This window comes from Oncorhynchus mykiss, chromosome 10 (assembly GCF_057628025.1).
Source record: "Oncorhynchus mykiss isolate SJ-2025 chromosome 10, ASM5762802v1, whole genome shotgun sequence".
In the NCBI taxonomy this organism is placed as follows: domain Eukaryota; kingdom Metazoa; phylum Chordata; class Actinopteri; order Salmoniformes; family Salmonidae; genus Oncorhynchus; species Oncorhynchus mykiss.
In genome coordinates this window covers 6,848,432-6,865,646 of record NC_143031.1, presented here as the reverse complement: position 1 = coordinate 6,865,646, position 17,215 = coordinate 6,848,432, and the positions used below count along the sequence as shown (strand labels likewise).

General features: G+C 41.6%; 1 protein-coding gene across 3 annotated transcripts; it reads left to right on the top strand.

The window, feature by feature from the left end:
* The first annotated feature begins 310 nt into the window (after positions 1-310).
* Positions 311-16,797, top strand: ca4a (carbonic anhydrase 4a). 3 transcript variants are annotated; one of them, XM_036989581.2, is made up of 8 exons: positions 311-548; positions 8,895-8,939; positions 9,385-9,549; positions 9,842-9,987; positions 10,533-10,625; positions 12,359-12,425; positions 13,051-13,214; positions 14,528-16,797. In XM_036989581.2, the coding sequence occupies exons 1-8, from the start codon at positions 485-487 to the stop codon at positions 14,705-14,707; spliced, it is 924 nt and encodes a 307-aa protein (XP_036845476.1). In that variant the 5' UTR covers positions 311-484; the 3' UTR covers positions 14,708-16,797. The 3 variants fall into 3 exon arrangements, with proteins under 3 accessions (XP_036845476.1, XP_090044957.1, XP_036845475.2); XM_090188831.1 differs by having other exon boundaries at positions 421-548; positions 9,385-9,591; XM_036989580.2 differs by lacking the exon at positions 311-548 and adding an exon at positions 1,513-1,893.
* The last annotated feature ends 418 nt before the right edge of the window (positions 16,798-17,215 follow it).

Sequence of the window (17,215 nt, the reverse complement as noted above, 5' to 3'; positions counted from 1 at the left end):
CTCTGTCATTACCAACAAAGGGTATATAACAAAGTATTGAGATAAACTTTTGTTATTGACCAAATACTTATTTTCCACCATAATTTGCAAATTAATTTCATTTCTCTCATTCTGTCTGTCATAGTTGAAGTGTACCTATGATGAAAATTGTTTGTGATATGCTGCTTTAAGTAAATCAGAGGTGGTCAGTTGTCACTTTATATTATCAGATATCTCTACCTGCATGGTGTTCGTTTAGTGGCAGTTGTTTAACACGCCTTCTCATATACAATTGTTTGATTAGAAAAGATGTTATCGGTTGGGGATGTTCAATAGAAGTAATATCCGAAAGGGGAGGGGCCAGGGGTGGGCTGTTTCTTTCCTGTTGAGTAGGATGATAGATAAGTATAAGACCCTCTTGGAAGAAGAATGCGATCACATTGAAAAATAAATAACTCATTGTGTTGCCCTGCGCCGCTCGAACCTGACAGAGACGCTCTCCAAAATGCAGCAACATCTTATCCTATCTATTTTTCTGGCATTCTTTTTAAAAATCTGCACCGGTGCAGGTGAGTCGATTTTTGATTAATTGTATTCTGAACTTGGAAGGAAAGGTGTATTATCTGTATGAACTATACTTTCGTTCAATAAATCATATTTGTGAATCTATTTTTCATAAATAAGGGGAAACTAAAAAAATATATTGATAAGTAGGAATTTACTTACTGTATAGTAAAAAAAAAAATGATATACTAGGTCTATAAATATATATGTAAAAAAAATAATTTGTAGCCAAACGTATCCAATGTAAGTAAACAGGCGACAACGTACTAATTTCCTACCATTCAAAGCTTTGAGGTAAATGAATATTGTACTGGCTGCATTTCAAAGATTACATCAGCTTAGTGAGATCACATTACATCCTCTGGTCATCCTATGAGTAGCCTATTTATTCGTGATACACCTGATCATTGTTTTCCATTTACATTGTTGATGTTGTAATTGAGGGTTTACATTTTTTTAATTATTATTTTATTAAACGGTAACAAATATATTTATATCGTATTTGATCGGCTTTCAAGCATAGGTTTATTAAAATATTACAAGTAGACCAATAACACATTAAAAACAACTGGTTGAAGTCAGTTTTTAGCTGTTATATTTTTGGTATAAATTCTTTGAAGTTGAATTACCTTTCATTAGGAAAGGTCCTGTTTGGCTTTTAAAAATCCCGTGTCAGCAAGCCGCCTCTCAGATATCATCCAATGTTATATTTGAGCATCTATGAAATTGAAAACACTTCTCAGGATAACTTGATATAAATAAAAAAACGTATTAGGATACTTACTACCTTAAGATCACAACTAGCCTCAAACATGAGCGAGCTGCTTCCGTCCCGCGCCGCATATCATCACCCCAAACGCGCGCGTAAATGCTATTCAACACCTGACATGTGCATCATAGAGATTTCCCACGCAATGCTGGCAGGCAGATCCACAGCTCTCCAACCCCTTACCATGAAAGCACTGTGGCACAGTAAGTTCAAAGACATACAGTGAAACTCAAGTGTCTCTGTCTGTCAACAAGTCAATGTGCCAAAGGTGTCGGCTTTTAGGTGTTAACATGATGACCGGTAGATTATGCTGGTCAACTATTAAAAGAAAACGAACAGAGAAGCCCATCATATCCTTTTCGGAATCGGATTTTGAAAACAGCTCTGTTATATCAAGCAATCCCCATTCATTCTTCCACGTGCACCTGCACCCAATACGGAGTTCAGCACGAGCCAATGAGAGAGACTTGCGTGCTTGTCGCAACGAGAAGCAGCATGAGCTCCAACAACAAACTGCGGATAAACGGTCAATCTCTACAAACGTTTTCGGGGAGAAACACGAGAACTCAGATCTCATACAGGTAGGTCTAACGGTTTAATTGACAAAAATGCATTATCTATTGGCTTTCCCCAGTCCTGAAATGGGTAACGCGCTCACGAGCTATAGGCTGCATTAGACTGCCTGCTCTGCGGATGTCGAGAACATCGTGATGTCCCCACTGAGAACGAAATTGGATACCATACTATTTGGATGAAGATATCAGCCACAAAAGTAAATAACATCATGCTACGTTGCTTTTGCATCTGGTCAAAGAAGATGCCTTTGACCTTGAGCTTCACTATTTGAATCCACACAAAAAAAATCCCCATATGCCAATTGACCAATTCCTAGCTGCATCACATTGTATAAAACCTATTTTCTCAAGTGGACAAATGCAGATGGTTGAACTGGTCGGTTTAAACACTTGTGCACTGTCTGATGTCACCCCTGCTCTTTGGGGATCAAGAGTGGCGCAGCTGCTAAGGCACTGCATCTCAGTGCTTAGAGACGTCATTACATACACCCTGGTTCGAATCCAGGCTGTATCACAACCAACCGTGAATGGGAGTCCCATAGGGCGGCGCACAATTGGCCCAGCGTCGTCAGGGTTTGGCCGCTGTAGGCCGTCATTGTAAATAAGAATGGGTTCTTAACGGACTTGCCTAGTTAAATAAAGGTTAAATAAAAAAATAATAGGGGAGTTGTTCTCTTTGCATCCCAAAAGACACACTGACCTCATGCCAACCACTTGGACATCACCATAGCCCCATTTCCTATATATCCTCTGTAAATATTTTATTATCATGGTTCTTTCATATCCCCTTGTAATTCAGCCTGGTCTCATAGACTAAACGTAACATAGTACATGTAAAACCGAGATGTTCAAATTAGTATGATATGTAGGGTGGTTGGTCGGGTGGTTGGGTGTATAACACAAACACCTAGTAACCCAAAGGTTGCGAGTTTGAATCTCATCACAAACAACGTTATCAGTTTAGATAGTTTTCAACTTTTCAACTACTTACTACCTTTTAGCTACTTTGCCACTACTTAGCATGTTAGCTAACCCTTCCCCTAGCCTTAACCCTCTTACCTAACCCTTCCCCTAGCCTTAACCCTCTTAGCTAACCCTTCCCCTAGCCTTAACCCTCTTAGCTAACCCTTCCCCTAGCCTTAACCCTCTTAGCTAACCCTTGCCCTAGCCTTAACCCTCTTAGCTAACCCTTCCACTAGCCTTAACCCTCTTAGCTAACCCGTGCCCTAGCCTTAACCCTCTTAGCTAACCCTTCCGCTAGCCTTAACCCTCTTAGCTAACCCTTGCCCTAGCCTTAACCCTCTTAGCTAACCCTTCCCCTAGCCTTAGCCCTCTTAGCTAACCCTTCCACTAGCCTTAACCCTCTTAGCCTTACCCTAACCCTTTAACCTAACACATATTGTAAACTTAATTCTAACCTTAACCCCTAACCCCTAGCCTAGCTAATATTAGCCTGCTAGATAATGTTAGCTAACCTACCCCACCTAGCTAGAATTCATAACATATCATACGTTTTGTAAATTTGTAACATATTGTACGTTTCCAAATTCGTAACATATTGTATGATTTACAAATTCGTAATATATAATACGAATTGTAATTTGTAACATATAATACGAATTGTCATTTGTAACATACTGTATGAAATGGGTGATGAACATCTACAAATGAATACATACCATACATAACATATCATACAAAATGGAGTGTGGCAAATTTACATACAGAATAATACGAAATGCTCTGAGACCAGGTTGCGTAATTAAGTCTATATCTAGTCTAGAGTAAGTCCCCTATACAACCTATAGGCCTACAGACCATGATATGTGTGGAGAGGGGTTGTGTACGGCATAGAGCACACCATGACACATCTCAGATCTCTCTCTCTCTCTCTCTCTCGCTGTCTTTGTTTAACACGTCCTAATATCCTAATGATGTTTGCAAATGTGCAGACAGACTTATTTTTCTTTCGTTGCCTTTTGTTTCTCTTTGACAGTTTCCTATTTCTCGGCTGCTCAAAAACCCTCGCTCCCCTGGGAGTGTGCACTCAGCTCAAAGCCATTTGAGAACCCATTGTTCAATGTTACTTTGCCCTGCATTGGTATAAAGATCAGAGCAGAGTCGAGGGCTGCCTATCAGCAGATCAGCTATTGGTCACACAGGAATTGTGAACACGGAAATCTGATTTAGATGCCAATTTAACAGAAGCAGGCTTTGTTTGTAGGATAATTGATTGACATTAAGGACTGTGTAAGTTTTTAAAATGTGTTTATTAAAAAACTTAATACACACCGTACCTATTTCTCTGAGATAATCAGTTTTCAAATGCCTTTTAAAATGCACTATTCCACTCTTGCATGGTTTACAAATGCCTTTTAAAATGCACTATTCCACTCTGGCATGGTTTACAAATGCCTTTTAAAATGCACTATTCCACTCTGACATGGTTTACAAATGCCTTTTAAAATGCACTATTCCGCTCTTGCATGGTTTACAAATGCCTTTTAAAATGCACTATTCCACTCTGACATGGTTTACAGCATATTTATATATTTTTTGTTGGACAATAGTGAAAAGAGAACGGTTCTGATGGTGCTGCTTGGTAACGGACACGAAGTCATCCAGGAAGTTTAACTCCTAGAACTAATTCTACAGGTGGAAGTTGGGGTAGGGATTACGTAGGCCAGGGTAGAAGGGAGGCTACTTGGCCAATGAAGGCATTAGCCGATAGGCGTTAGTGTACAGTGCCTTGCAAAAGTATTCGGCCCCCTTGAACTTTGCGACCTTTTGCCACATTTCAGGCTTCAAACATAGAGATATAAAACTGTATTTTTTTGTGAAGAATCAACAACAAGTGGGACACAATCATGAAGTGGAACGACATTTATTGGATATTTCAAACTTTTCTAACAAATCAAAAACTGAAAAATTGGGCGTGCAAAATTATTCAGCCCCCTTAAGTTAATACTTTGTAGCGCCACCTTTTGCTGCGATTACAGCTGTAAGTCGCTTGGGGTATGTCTCTATCAGTTTTGCACATCGAGAGACTGAAATTTTTTCCCATTCCTCTTTGCAAAACAGCTCGAGCTCAGTGAGGTTGGATGGAGAGCATTTGTGAACAGCAGTTTTCAGTTCTTTCCACAGATTCTCAATTGGATTCAGGTCTGGACTTTGACTTGGCCATTCTAACACCTGGATATGTTTATTTTTGAATCATTCCATTGTAGATTTTGCTTTATGTTTTGCATCATTGTCTTGTTGGAAGACAAATCTCTGTCCCAGTCTCAGGTCTTTTGCAGACTCCATCAGGTTTTCTTCCAGAATGGTCCTGTATTTGGCTCCATCCATCTTCCCATCAATTTTAACCATCTTCCCTGTCCCTGCTGAAGAAAAGCAGGCCCAAACCATGATGCTGCCACCACCATGTTTGACAGTGGGGATAGGGTGTCCAGGGTGATGAGCTGTGTTGCTTTTACGCCAAACATAACGTTTTGCATTGTTGCCAAAAAGTTCAATTTTGGTTTCATCTGACCAGAGCACCTTCTTCCACATGTTTGGTGTGTCTCCCAGGTGGCTTGTGGCAAACTTTAAACAACACTTTTTATGGATATCTTTAAGAAATGGCTTTCTTCTTGCCACTCTTCCATAAAGGCCAGATTTGTGCAATATACGACTGATTGTTGTCCTATGGACAGAGTCTCCCACCTCAGCTGTAGATTTCTGCAGTTCATCCAGAGTGATCATGGGCCTCTTGGCTGCATCTCTGATCAGTCTTCTCCTTGTATGAGCTGAAAGTTTAGAGGGACGGCCAGGTCTTGGTAGATTTGCAGTGGTCTGATACTCCTTCCATTTCAATATTATCGCTTGCACAGTGCTCCTTGGGATGTTTAAAGCTTGGGAAATCTTTTTGTATCCAAATCCAGCTTTAAACTTCTTCACAACAATATCTCGGACCTTCCTGGTGTGTTCCTTGTTCTTCATGATGCTCTCTGCGCTTTCAACGGACCTCTGAGACTATCACAGTGCAGGTGCATTTATACGGAGACTTGATTACACACAGGTGGATTGTATTTATCATCATTAATCATTTAGGTCAACATTGGATCATTCAGAGATCCTCACTGAACTTCTGGAGAGAGTTTGCTGCACTGAAAGTAAAGGGGCTGAATAATTTTGCACGCCCAATTTTTCAGTTTTTGATTTGTTAAAAAAGTTTGAAATATCCAATAAATGTCGTTCCACTTCATGATTGTGTCCCACTTGTTGTTGATTCTTCACAAAAGAAATACAGTTTTATATCTTTATGTTTGAAGCCTGAAATGTGGCAAAAGGTCGCAAAGTTCAAGGGGGCCGAATACTTTCGCAAGGCACTGTATTTTAATTATGACTTAGCCCACACATTGAAAGGCTTTTCAACTTGCAAACCCTGGTCCGACTCCAGGACCAGCGGTCGCTTAGGGCCCCTGTCAACTATCTTAGGAACTCAGTCGGGGTTTGAACTTACTATTGAGAGTAAGAGTAATACAATACACCAGGTGCAATTTAGAAGTTTATCTATTGTTACGTCAGTCACTAACAGTCAATCAATTAGCCATGTCAGCTAACAATGTTTAGATTGGTAGTTAGCCTAGTCGGCTAACAATGTTTAGATCGGTAGGTAGCCTAGTCGGCTAACAATGTTTAGATCGGTAGTTAGCCTAGTCGGCTAACAATGTTTAGATTGGTAGTTAGCCTAGTCGGCTAACAATGTTTAGATCGGTAGTTAGCCTAGTCGGCTAACGATGTTTAGATTGGTAGTTAGCCTAGTTGGCTAACAATGTTTAGATCGGTAGTTAGCCTAGTCGGCTAACAATGTTTAGATTGGTAGTTAGCCTAGTCAGCTAACAATGTTTAGATTGGTAGTTAGTCTAGCTAGCTATCTGGACTTGTAGTGATCATGGTCGAATACTGACCGGGCTCACAGGGTAAGTGCCCAGGGCCCAGACCTCCATGGGGCCTCTATTGATTGTGTTAGTCATTCACACTCAGACATCATATTAACATGGCATAAGTCATGGCAAAACGTGTAGAATTGCAACAAATTAGCTTTAAAACGGCAAAAATATATCTCCACCCCATGGCAAAATGGATAGAATTGCAGGAAATTAGCTGTAAAACTGAAGAAAATAAATATTTCTCTGCCTCATGGCAAAATGAGTAGAATTGTCTGAAATGTGTTCTAAAATTACAGAATCTTGTTTGCACGCAATTGTAAAATGTGTAGAATTGCAGGAAAATAGTCTTAAAATGCAGAGTTGATTTTCAATTCTACACATTTTGCCATGGTGTGTAAAGAAAATGTCAAGCAAATTTAAAGCAAGTTTTCTGCAATTGTAGACATTTTGCAATTTTGCATTTTGCAAACCAACAATTTTAATGCCACTTAGCACCTATTTGTGGTTATAATTTTTCATGTTTTTTGTACTATTCTCATACCAGAGCATATGTGGTTGTTTTGGAGTACCCAAAGTGCTCCTGTTACTTATTTCTTCCTCCCTGTATGGTGCTGGCTCTTTTCTATGATCAGCTTGAAGGTTATTTATTCATTGAAAACAATATATTAATAATGGCACCACATGGGTACACTCTGTGACCTTCCAAGTCTAGACCCCCTGCAGAGTTTATTTGTGCTTTAAAAAAAAAAATGATAGCCATGATCACACCAGTACAGAAGGAAATGGGCTTACCAACCAAACGGTGGCAAAGAAAGAAACCAGGAACCAGCACTTCCTTCAGCTCCGGGAGGAGAAACTCTTCCACTCCAGTACTAATAACACTGTATATTCCATTTTTTGTTTTTCCCATAAATATTCGATCTGCGAGACAGCAGTAGATATTTGTCTCAGAGCAAGAGCCAGTCCCATTGTGAAATATTAATAAACTTTCAAAACAAGCGTGAGAAGTTGTCCTTTGATGTTAAATATTATTAATATTTTTTGTATATATTCTGATAGAGCGTTAACTTGTTAGTGTGCCTTTGTGTACTTGAACAATAGAAAACACAATTCCTGTGTATTAGGGGCATTTGTATAACCGGTAATAACAGTTGACTTTAAGCAGAACTTGAACAATTCATTGTTTGCGGAAAAGCGAAAATAAACGAACTATTGATAATGGGCAGATTTGATAAATATCTTTGAATTCTTGCGGATGCGGTTTCTGGTCATTCTCCAGAATCACTGCTGTTTGTAACATCCATCCTCCTCCCTCCCCTTTTAGTTCTCAAAATAGACTGCAGTACAGAATGTTGTTAACTGCTGTGAGGGTTAACAATATGATGAGGGTACAAACATTCTTTACTCAGGTGATAACTGCCTCCGTCCAGAACGAGATGTATAAATGGAGTGTATGGGGCCGTAGCATTAGAATGTATGGGGACATAGGATTAGAATGTATGGGGACATAGGATTAAAATGTATGGGGCAGCCGTAGGATTAGAATGTATGGGGCAGCCGTAGGATTAGAATGTATGGGGACATAGGATTAAAATGTATGGGGCAGCCGTAGGATTAGAATGTATGGGGCAGCCGTAGGATTAGAATGTATGGGGCAGCCGTAGGATTAGAATGTATGGGGACATAGGATTAAAATGTATGGGGCAGCCGTAGGATTAGAATGTATGGGGCCGCCGTAGGATTAGAATGTATGGGGCCGATGATGACATCAGACCCTAGCCCCTCCCCTTCTACTCTCCTCCCTGAAATACTCTCCATTGGTTTCAGATCTTTACAGTTTCAATCTGTGGCAACAACTCACATAGTTTTATTTTAGGAACATTTATTCATATCAAGGTCATTCCTCACCACTGTTTTCACAGAAGGATATTTGCTTTGAAGTGATTGATGTTTGATTCTGACTTTAACATTATATTACAGGGAAACAACAACAGATTGTGTGATTTAGATGCTGTTTGTTATGCGCTAAATATTCTGATCATGTACTATTTACTGATATTTGTCATGTTTCAGATTGGTGCTACCAGTCCCAACATACCTGTGACACCCCTTGTAATGGTGAGTTTGAAACACAGTGATGAACAAGACATGTCATGTTAAATCTGTCCATACCTGTCCATCTGTCCATACCTGTCCATCTGTCCATACCTGTCCATCTGTCCAAACCTGTCCATCTGTCCAAACCCCTCCCTCCCTCCTTCCCTCCTTACCTCCATCCCAGCTCACCCCTCCCTCCCTCCTCTCCCTGCTCTCCCTCCCTCCTCTCCCTGCTCTCCCTCCCTCCCAGCTCTCCTCTCCCTTCCCTCCCTCCCTTCCCTCCCTCCCTCCCTCCCTCCCTCCCGCCCTCCCTCCCTCCCTCCCTCCCTCCCTCCCTCCCTCCCTCCCTCCCTCCTAATGAAACACTTACCCACTCCTCAAAACAATTGTACTCAGACAGATATAATACACATGAACATTCCTGGTGTGTATCTTGCTGTCTTTTTTTATCCTCACTGTTCTACAGGACCTGAGAAGTGGGATCATGTTAACAGAGTCTGTGCAGGTGATAACCAATCCCCCATCAACATCGTCCACAGGAAGACCGTACCAGACATACGCCTCACACCCTTCCAGTTTAAACAGTACCAGGATTCCTTCCAAGGCGCGATCAAAAACAATGGACACTCTGGTATGTTTCATTAAGGCCCGATCAAAAACAATGGACACTCTGGTGTGTTTCATGAAGGCCCCTGAACAGTCTTTCCTCATGCCTACCTGAACTTGATCTAAATTATGTAAAAAGATGCTTTTATTTATTGAAACTGTTTACATTGAAAGACAAAACATGTTGTTGTTGATCCCAATAACCCGCCACTTCCCCTCCAGAAGCATGTCGTTTCCTAGCAACAAACATCTAGAAAGATCTATATAACATCGATATATTTTTGTTAATGTAATTTCCACTGTGTTATCCCCTCCAGTGCAGGTGAACGTGCCTCACGATGCCTATGTGATTGGTGGAGACCTGGAGACGCCCTATAAGGCAGTGCAGTTCCACCTGCACTGGGGAAAGAACGGAGGACCGGGGTCAGAACACACCATCGACGGAGAGCAGTACCCCATGGAGGTAATGTTACGTAGGACAGCTACTGTCTGACACGTACGCACGCACACACACACACACACACGCACACACACACTCACACACACACACACACACTCACACGCACGCGCACACACACACACACACACACTCACACTCACACTCACACTCACTCACACTCACACACACACACTCACACTGTGCCGCTCTGTCATTGCTCATCCATATATGTATACATTCTTATTCCATTTCTTTACTTAGATTTGTGTGTATCAGGTCGTTGTTGTGGAATTGTTAGATATTACTGCACTGTCGAAAGCACAAGCATTTCGCATCACTATCAATAATAACTGCTAACCGTGTGTGTGTGTGTGTGTGTGTGTGACCAATAAAGTTTGATTTTTGATTTCGACACACACGAAACACACTTTTTATATTTTGTTTGTTTAAATGTTCTTATCAGTGTCACATCCATAACAGAGGATCACAGTCCAATTGAAAATGAGCTGAAACGGAGTTCAGAGGAAAGTGATAGTGATGATACGGACTTTCTATTTACTTTTCTACAGCTGCATATTGTTCACATGAAACAGCAGCACTCCAACTTGGGAGATGCCCTGAAAGATCCATCCGGAGTTGCAGTTCTGGGATTTTTCTACGAGGTTAATTAACATTTCAATATGTTTGAATGGTCTTTGCCGTAGCCGGTCAGTCTTTGAGTAGACTTCTTAATGCACGTATCCGTGGCAACACTTCTAAATGAAGTGACATCATAGCACTGTGCAATTTGTCTTGTATGTGATATACTGTGTGTTTATATATTGGCGTTTATTCATGTGTGTATATATATACTGTATATATAGATGGATAGATATAGATAGATAGATAGATATAGAGCATTCAGAAAGTATTCACACCCCTTGACATATTCTACATTTTGTCGTGTTACAGCCTGAATTCAAAATGGATTACATTGTTGTTGTTTTTCTCACCCATCTACACACAATACCCCATAATGACAAAGTGAAATCAATTTTTTTTTAGAAAAGTTAGCAAATTTATTGTCAATTAAATACATAAATATCTAACTTACATTAATATTTACACCCCTGAGTCAATACTTTGTAGAAGCACCTTTTAGCAGCAATTACTGCTGTAAGTCTGTCTGGGTAAGTCTCTAAGAGCTTTTTCCACACCTGGATTGTTCAACATTTGCCCATTATTCTTTTCAACATTCTTCAAGCTCTGTCAATTTGGTTGTTGATCATTGCTAGACAAGCAATTTCAGGTCTTGCCATAGGTTTTGGATAGGGTTTTGCCTGTGCTTAACTTTATTCCATATATTTTTTTATCCTGCAAAACTCCCCCGTCCTTAACAATTACAAGCATACCCATAACATGATGCAGCCTCCGCTATACTTGAAATATGGAGAATGGTACTCCGTAATGTGTTGTATTGGATTTGACACAAACATAACAGTGAATTGCTTTGCCACATTTTTTACAGTATTACTTTAGTGCCTTGTTCCAATCAGGATGCATGTTTTGGAGTATTTGTATTCTGTACAGGCTTCCCTATTTTCACTCTGTTAATTAGGTTACTTCTCAACACTAACTACAATGTTGTTTATCCATCCTCAGTTTTCTCCTATTACAGCCATTAAACTCTGTAACTATTCTAAAGTCACCATTGGCCTCATGGTGAAATCCCTGAGCGGTTTCCTTCCTCTCTGGCAACTGAGTTAGGAATGCAGTTAGGAAGGACACCTGTATCTTCTCGTTACTGGGTGTATTGATACACCATGTAATTAATAACTTCACCATGCTCAAAGGGATATTCAATGTCTGCTTTTTTTTTAATATATATTTTTTTACCCATTTACCAATTGGTGCCCTTCTTTGCAAGGCATTGGAAACCTCTCTGGTCTTTGTGGTTCAATCTGTGTTTGAAATTCACTGCCTGACTGAGGGACCTTACAGATAATTGTATGTGTGGGGAACAGAGATGAGGTAGTCCTTAAAAAAAACATGTTAAACACTATTATTGCACACAGAGTGAGTCCATGCAACTTATAATGTGACTTGTTAAGCAAATGTTTACTCCTGAACTTATTTAGGCTTGTCATAACAAAGGGGTTGAACACTTATTGACTCAAGACCCTCCAGCTTGTTGTTTTTTAAAATGTATTATTAATTAAATGAAATCGAAAAACTGAATTCCACTTTGACATTATGGGGTATTATGCATAGGCCAGTGACACAACATCTAAATGTAAATCCGTTTTTAAATTCAGGCTGTAACACAGCAAAGTGTGGATAAGGTCAAGGGGTGTGAATACTCTCTGAAGGCCCTGTATGCTTGAGTCATGATTCTTATTTTTGTACCACTTGTCAGGAATCTCTCAGTGAAAACCGAAAATATGACCCCATTGTAAAAGCTCTCCAGAGCATCAAGACGACTCGTGAGTATATTTTATAGCCTAATGTTAGATCTCTCCAGAGCATCAAGACGACTCGTGAGTATATTTTATAACCTAATGTTAGATCTCTCCAGAGCATCAGGACGACTCGTGGGTATATTTTATAACTGATGTATGGGTTATTCAGATCCATCTTGCTAAAGATATGGCATGTATCATACATTAGATTTACGAAGCTGAAAACAATCTGACATCTTTGTACATGTGATAATGTACACGATACGTTCTGTTCTGTTCTGCTCCTGTATAGCAGATACTGTTCATCCTCACAGTTTCATTTAATTGACATGTAACGAGAGAGACTGAGGAGATTTGATGTCTTCCCTAATGTCTTCAATGCTTTCCTCTGTGTCTTGTCCTATCTTCCTCCAGATGCCAAATATTTTCATGAGTTCATGCCAAGATTAATGTACCCTTTTGTATGTAACTTGTGCATCCCAGATAGAATTTGGTTCAATGCTCTATGTTTCTCCCATGTCTTGTCCTGTTGGCATGTACCAACACCAATGTTTTGCTAAGATTAATATAAGTTCTGTGTAGCATATACAATTTGTCTCCTTTTGTTTCAGGGCTCAATGTTTCTGATTGTAATGCTGTGCTGTTGCAGATGCTCAAGCCACTCTGAGTGCTGTGTCTCTGGAGCAGCTGATTCCTCCCCAGCAGAACCTGACCAACTACTACCGTTACAAAGGCTCCCTCACCACCCCCAACTGCACTGAGTCCGTGGTCTGGACCGTGTTTGAGAAGCCCATTCCTCTCAGCAAAAACCAGGTAGAGCAGCCGTTTAACCCAACGTCTTGTTGGTACATTAGGAAACACTCTGAAAGCAGAACCGTTGTGTGGTGGAGAACCGTAGCATTCAGAACTGTTGTGTGGTGGAGAACCGTAGCATTCAGAAGAGGTTGTGTGGTGGAGAACCGTAGCATTCAGAAGAGGTTGTGTGGTGGAGAACCGTAGCATTCAGAACCGTTGTGTGGTGGAGAACCGTAGCATTCAGAAGAGGTTGTGTGGTGGAGAACCGTAGCATTCAGAACCGTTGTGTGGTGGAGAACCGTAGCATTCAGAAGAGGTTGTGTGGTGGAGAACCGTAGCATTCAGAAGAGGTTGTGTGGTGGAGAACCGTAGCATTCAGAACCGTTGTGTGGTGGAGAACCGTAGCATTCAGAACCGTTGTGTGGTGGGGAACCATAGCATTCAGAACCGTTGTGTGGTGGGGAACCGTAGCATTCAGAACCGTTGTGTGGTGGAGAACTGTAGCATTCAGAAGAGGTTGTGTGGTGGAGAACCGTAGCATTCAGAAGAGGTTGTGTGGTGGAGAACCGTAGCATTCAGAACCGTTGTGTGGTGGAGAACCGTAGCATTCAGAAGAGGTTGTGTGGTGGAGAACCGTAGCATTCAGAAGAGGTTGTGTGGTGGAGAACCGTAGCATTCAGAAGAGGTTGTGTGGTGGAGAACCGTAGCATTCAGAACCGTTGTGTGGTGGAGAACCGTAGCATTCAGAAGAGGTTGTGTGGTGGAGAACCGTAGCATTCAGAAGAGGTTGTGTGGTGGAGAACCGTAGCATTCAGAACCGTTGTGTGGTGGAGAACCGTAGCATTCAGAACCGTTGTGTGGTGGAGAACCATAGCATTCAGAACCGTTGTGTGGTGGAGAACCATAGCATTCAGAACCGTTGTGTGGTGGGGAACCGTAGCATTCAGAACCGTTGTGTGGTGGAGAACCGTAGCATTCAGAAGAGGTTGTGTGGTGGAGAACCGTAGCATTCAGAAGAGGTTGTGTGGTGGAGAACCGTAGCATTCAGAACCGTTGTGTGGTGGAGAACCGTAGCATTCAGAACCGTTGTGTGGTGGAGAACCGTAGCATTCAGAACCGTTGTGTGGTGGAGAACCATAGCATTCAGAACCGTTGTGTGGTGGGGAACCGTAGCATTCAGAACAGTTATAGAGTAGTTATTTGAGTAGTTGAACAAACCCTACCAGTAGATACACTGTTCGTTTGATATGATGCTACTCATTGTTACTATTAGTATCAGCTCCGTGACCTCCGTGACCTTTGTGTGTCTGCCTGTTGGTTCTGTCTTCCAGCTGCGTAAGTTTTCAGAACTCCAGTTTAAGGACGGCAAGGACATGGTGGACACCTTCCGGCCGGTGCAGCCCCTGAACCGCCGCGTAGTGTACCGGTCTGGAGGCGCAGTGGCACTGGCTAGCGCCGCGCTCCTCATGGCTTCCGTCGCCATGGCGATGGGACTGTCACAGCCCAACTAGAGGAAGGCCGAGCGAGCCGCACCACCACCACCACCACCACCAGCATGAACACCATGAGTTCTCAGAACCAACCGCCAAATAAACGAACTAAACTAAACTACAGCATCAATCAACCAACATCCATGCCCTAACCTTTGAAAACTCTCAGCCTGAAAACCAACATGCCCCCAGACCCCTTTACAATGACCTATAGGGATTAATTCCTTCTCAAACTTAAGTATTAGAGTTCTACAGTTCTACAGTTCTACAGTTCTAAAGTTCATAAGTTCATAAGTTCATAAGTTCAACATCCCTCCCTGTTCAATGTTGGGTCAATTTAGAGTCCTCAGTCTAAAGTTACAATACAAAATGTGAGGACCCTCTGCTCTGTGTTCAGGTGTGTCGGGCTGCTGCTATAGGCTTAACATAGAGGCCTATACATCCATGACCTGATTGGCACTGGACTCGCAAGTGATCATGTTCCTGAATGGAACGTGTGGATGGTGGCTAGTCGCTATTAATAGCTAGCAGTCATAAATACTTTCCAGTCTCCAGATTAAAACCGAGGAGAAGAGAGAAATGCCATGGCCTGATCTTTCCGTCTGCATTGCCAAGTCCATGAACTCCCGTTATCACAACCACCGTCACCGGTTAGGTGAGCATTCTATTGCCACCCACCGCGGGCCCCGGGGCAACATTATCTAAGGGGTAAGGAGGACGGAGGTCCCCATAGCAACACGTGAATCACACACCCAGGGGCCCAGGGGTAACTAAAAGACACAGGCTGACCCATGAGGAACGCAACACACCATAGTGAGTGTTAAAGTGTTCAGAGGCTGGACTGTCCCCCCCCCGACTCCCAACCCCCCCCCCCCCCCCCCCCCCCCCCCAGTCACACATGAGCTCCACCAGGAGGTGGAGGAAGATGATGATGCGGAGTTGGAGTGATGAGCTTTCCGGCTCCCTCCAAAACTGCTCTGACAATAGGTCATGAGGCGATTGACAGCGGCAAATTTGAACACACAGAAGAAGACTAGAAGCTGAACACACAGAAGAAGACTAGAAGCTGAACACACAGAAGAAGACTAGAAGCTGAACACACAGAAGAAGACTAGAAGCTGAACACACAGAAGAAGACTAGAAGCTGAACACACAGAAGAAGACTAGAAGCTGAACTAGGGAGTGGACACAGTGAATATTTAAAATAACCAACTAATTGATAGATAGATAGATTAATTGATTGCTTGATTGATTGACAGATTGATTGATACTTATTTGACCAAATGTCATTTATAGTTTCATGACCAATTATCCATATCCAAATGTTTAGCATGGACCTGCATGTTGTCTCTCTCTCTCATGCTGTAACAGAGCAAGAGAACCACAGAGACTGTACACACTTTCCACCTAAGCCACTTCAGAAACTGTATACTTCTCCACCAGCTCGGCCAATCAAACTGTCCCTTTTGAGAACACGTGACTTGTGTTCACAGGCTTATACTACGGGGTCTCGAATGCACTGAATGTTACCTACTGTGAATTATTTACTCCGATAGGATCAAGACAAGACTGATGTACAGATTGAACTAGGGATATTAATTATATAAATGTTCCGTTTGTTTCATAGCGTACCAATGTTATATTACATTTATATACTGTGTAATGTGTACACGTATTTGTGTACTGTATGTGTATTGAGATATATATATATATATATATATATAAGGACATACTGTTGATGTTATTTATATACAGCTTTGTGTTTAAAAGTTTATATAGAATGATTGTTTCTGCCTTGGCCAAGTCTCCCTTGAAAAAAAGAGACTCTGGGTCTCAATGGGCTTTTCCTGGTTAAATAAAAGTTCAATAAATAAACAACTATATATATATATGTCAGAAAGAAAACCAATCCCCCCCCCCCCCCAAAAGGGGAAATGGATTACATTAGCAAGTTGTTTCCGACCAATTAAAAATATGTTTTACTCTTGAAATGAGATATGTTCAAAAGTATTGAACAATATAGTTTGTTTGGTTGTAATGCTTGACAATGTTATACGTGATGTGGAGAATGGTGTTCCGATTGAATAAACTACTGACATGCCTTTTTCTAATGAGTTGGTCTATCTGGTTCATTGGGCAATCAATGCTTCTACGGGTATGTCAGATTTGGCATGAGCAATAAGTACGTGTGCTCTTTGAATTCAATTACAAACACAGGTTTCTGTCTCTGCTTCTGAATTACTGCCCCCCCCCCCCCCCCCCCGGTGTACCCTGAAGGTGCTAATCTAAGATCAAGTGTTCTGTCTCTCCCTGGCTCTCTTTATCTTGAGGTTCAAACCTCTGTGGATTGGATAGACTTCTCAGTTTCCTGTTAGCCTCCTGGTCTAGTTGGTCGGTCCGACGGTCTGATGGATCTCTAATCCTTTTCTAATTGACTTGTTCTGGATATATTTTTTTTTTTTTTGGGGGGGGGGGGGGGGGGGGGGATATTCTTGGCCTGAGTAATCACACACACACACACACACACAC

What these genes read in the sequence shown, in the direction of transcription:
- ca4a (XM_036989581.2), top strand. Translation starts at nt 485, where the DNA reads ATGCAGCAACATCTTATCCTATCTATTTTTCTGGCATTCTTTTTAAAA. An exon ending in GAGAGCAGTACCCCATGGAG is followed by an intron (nt 9,988 to 10,532) that starts GTAATGTTACGT and finishes ACTTTTCTACAG; the next exon opens with CTGCATATTGTTCACATGAA. An exon ending in CCAGAGCATCAAGACGACTC is followed by an intron (nt 12,426 to 13,050) that starts GTGAGTATATTT and finishes GTGCTGTTGCAG; the next exon opens with ATGCTCAAGCCACTCTGAGT.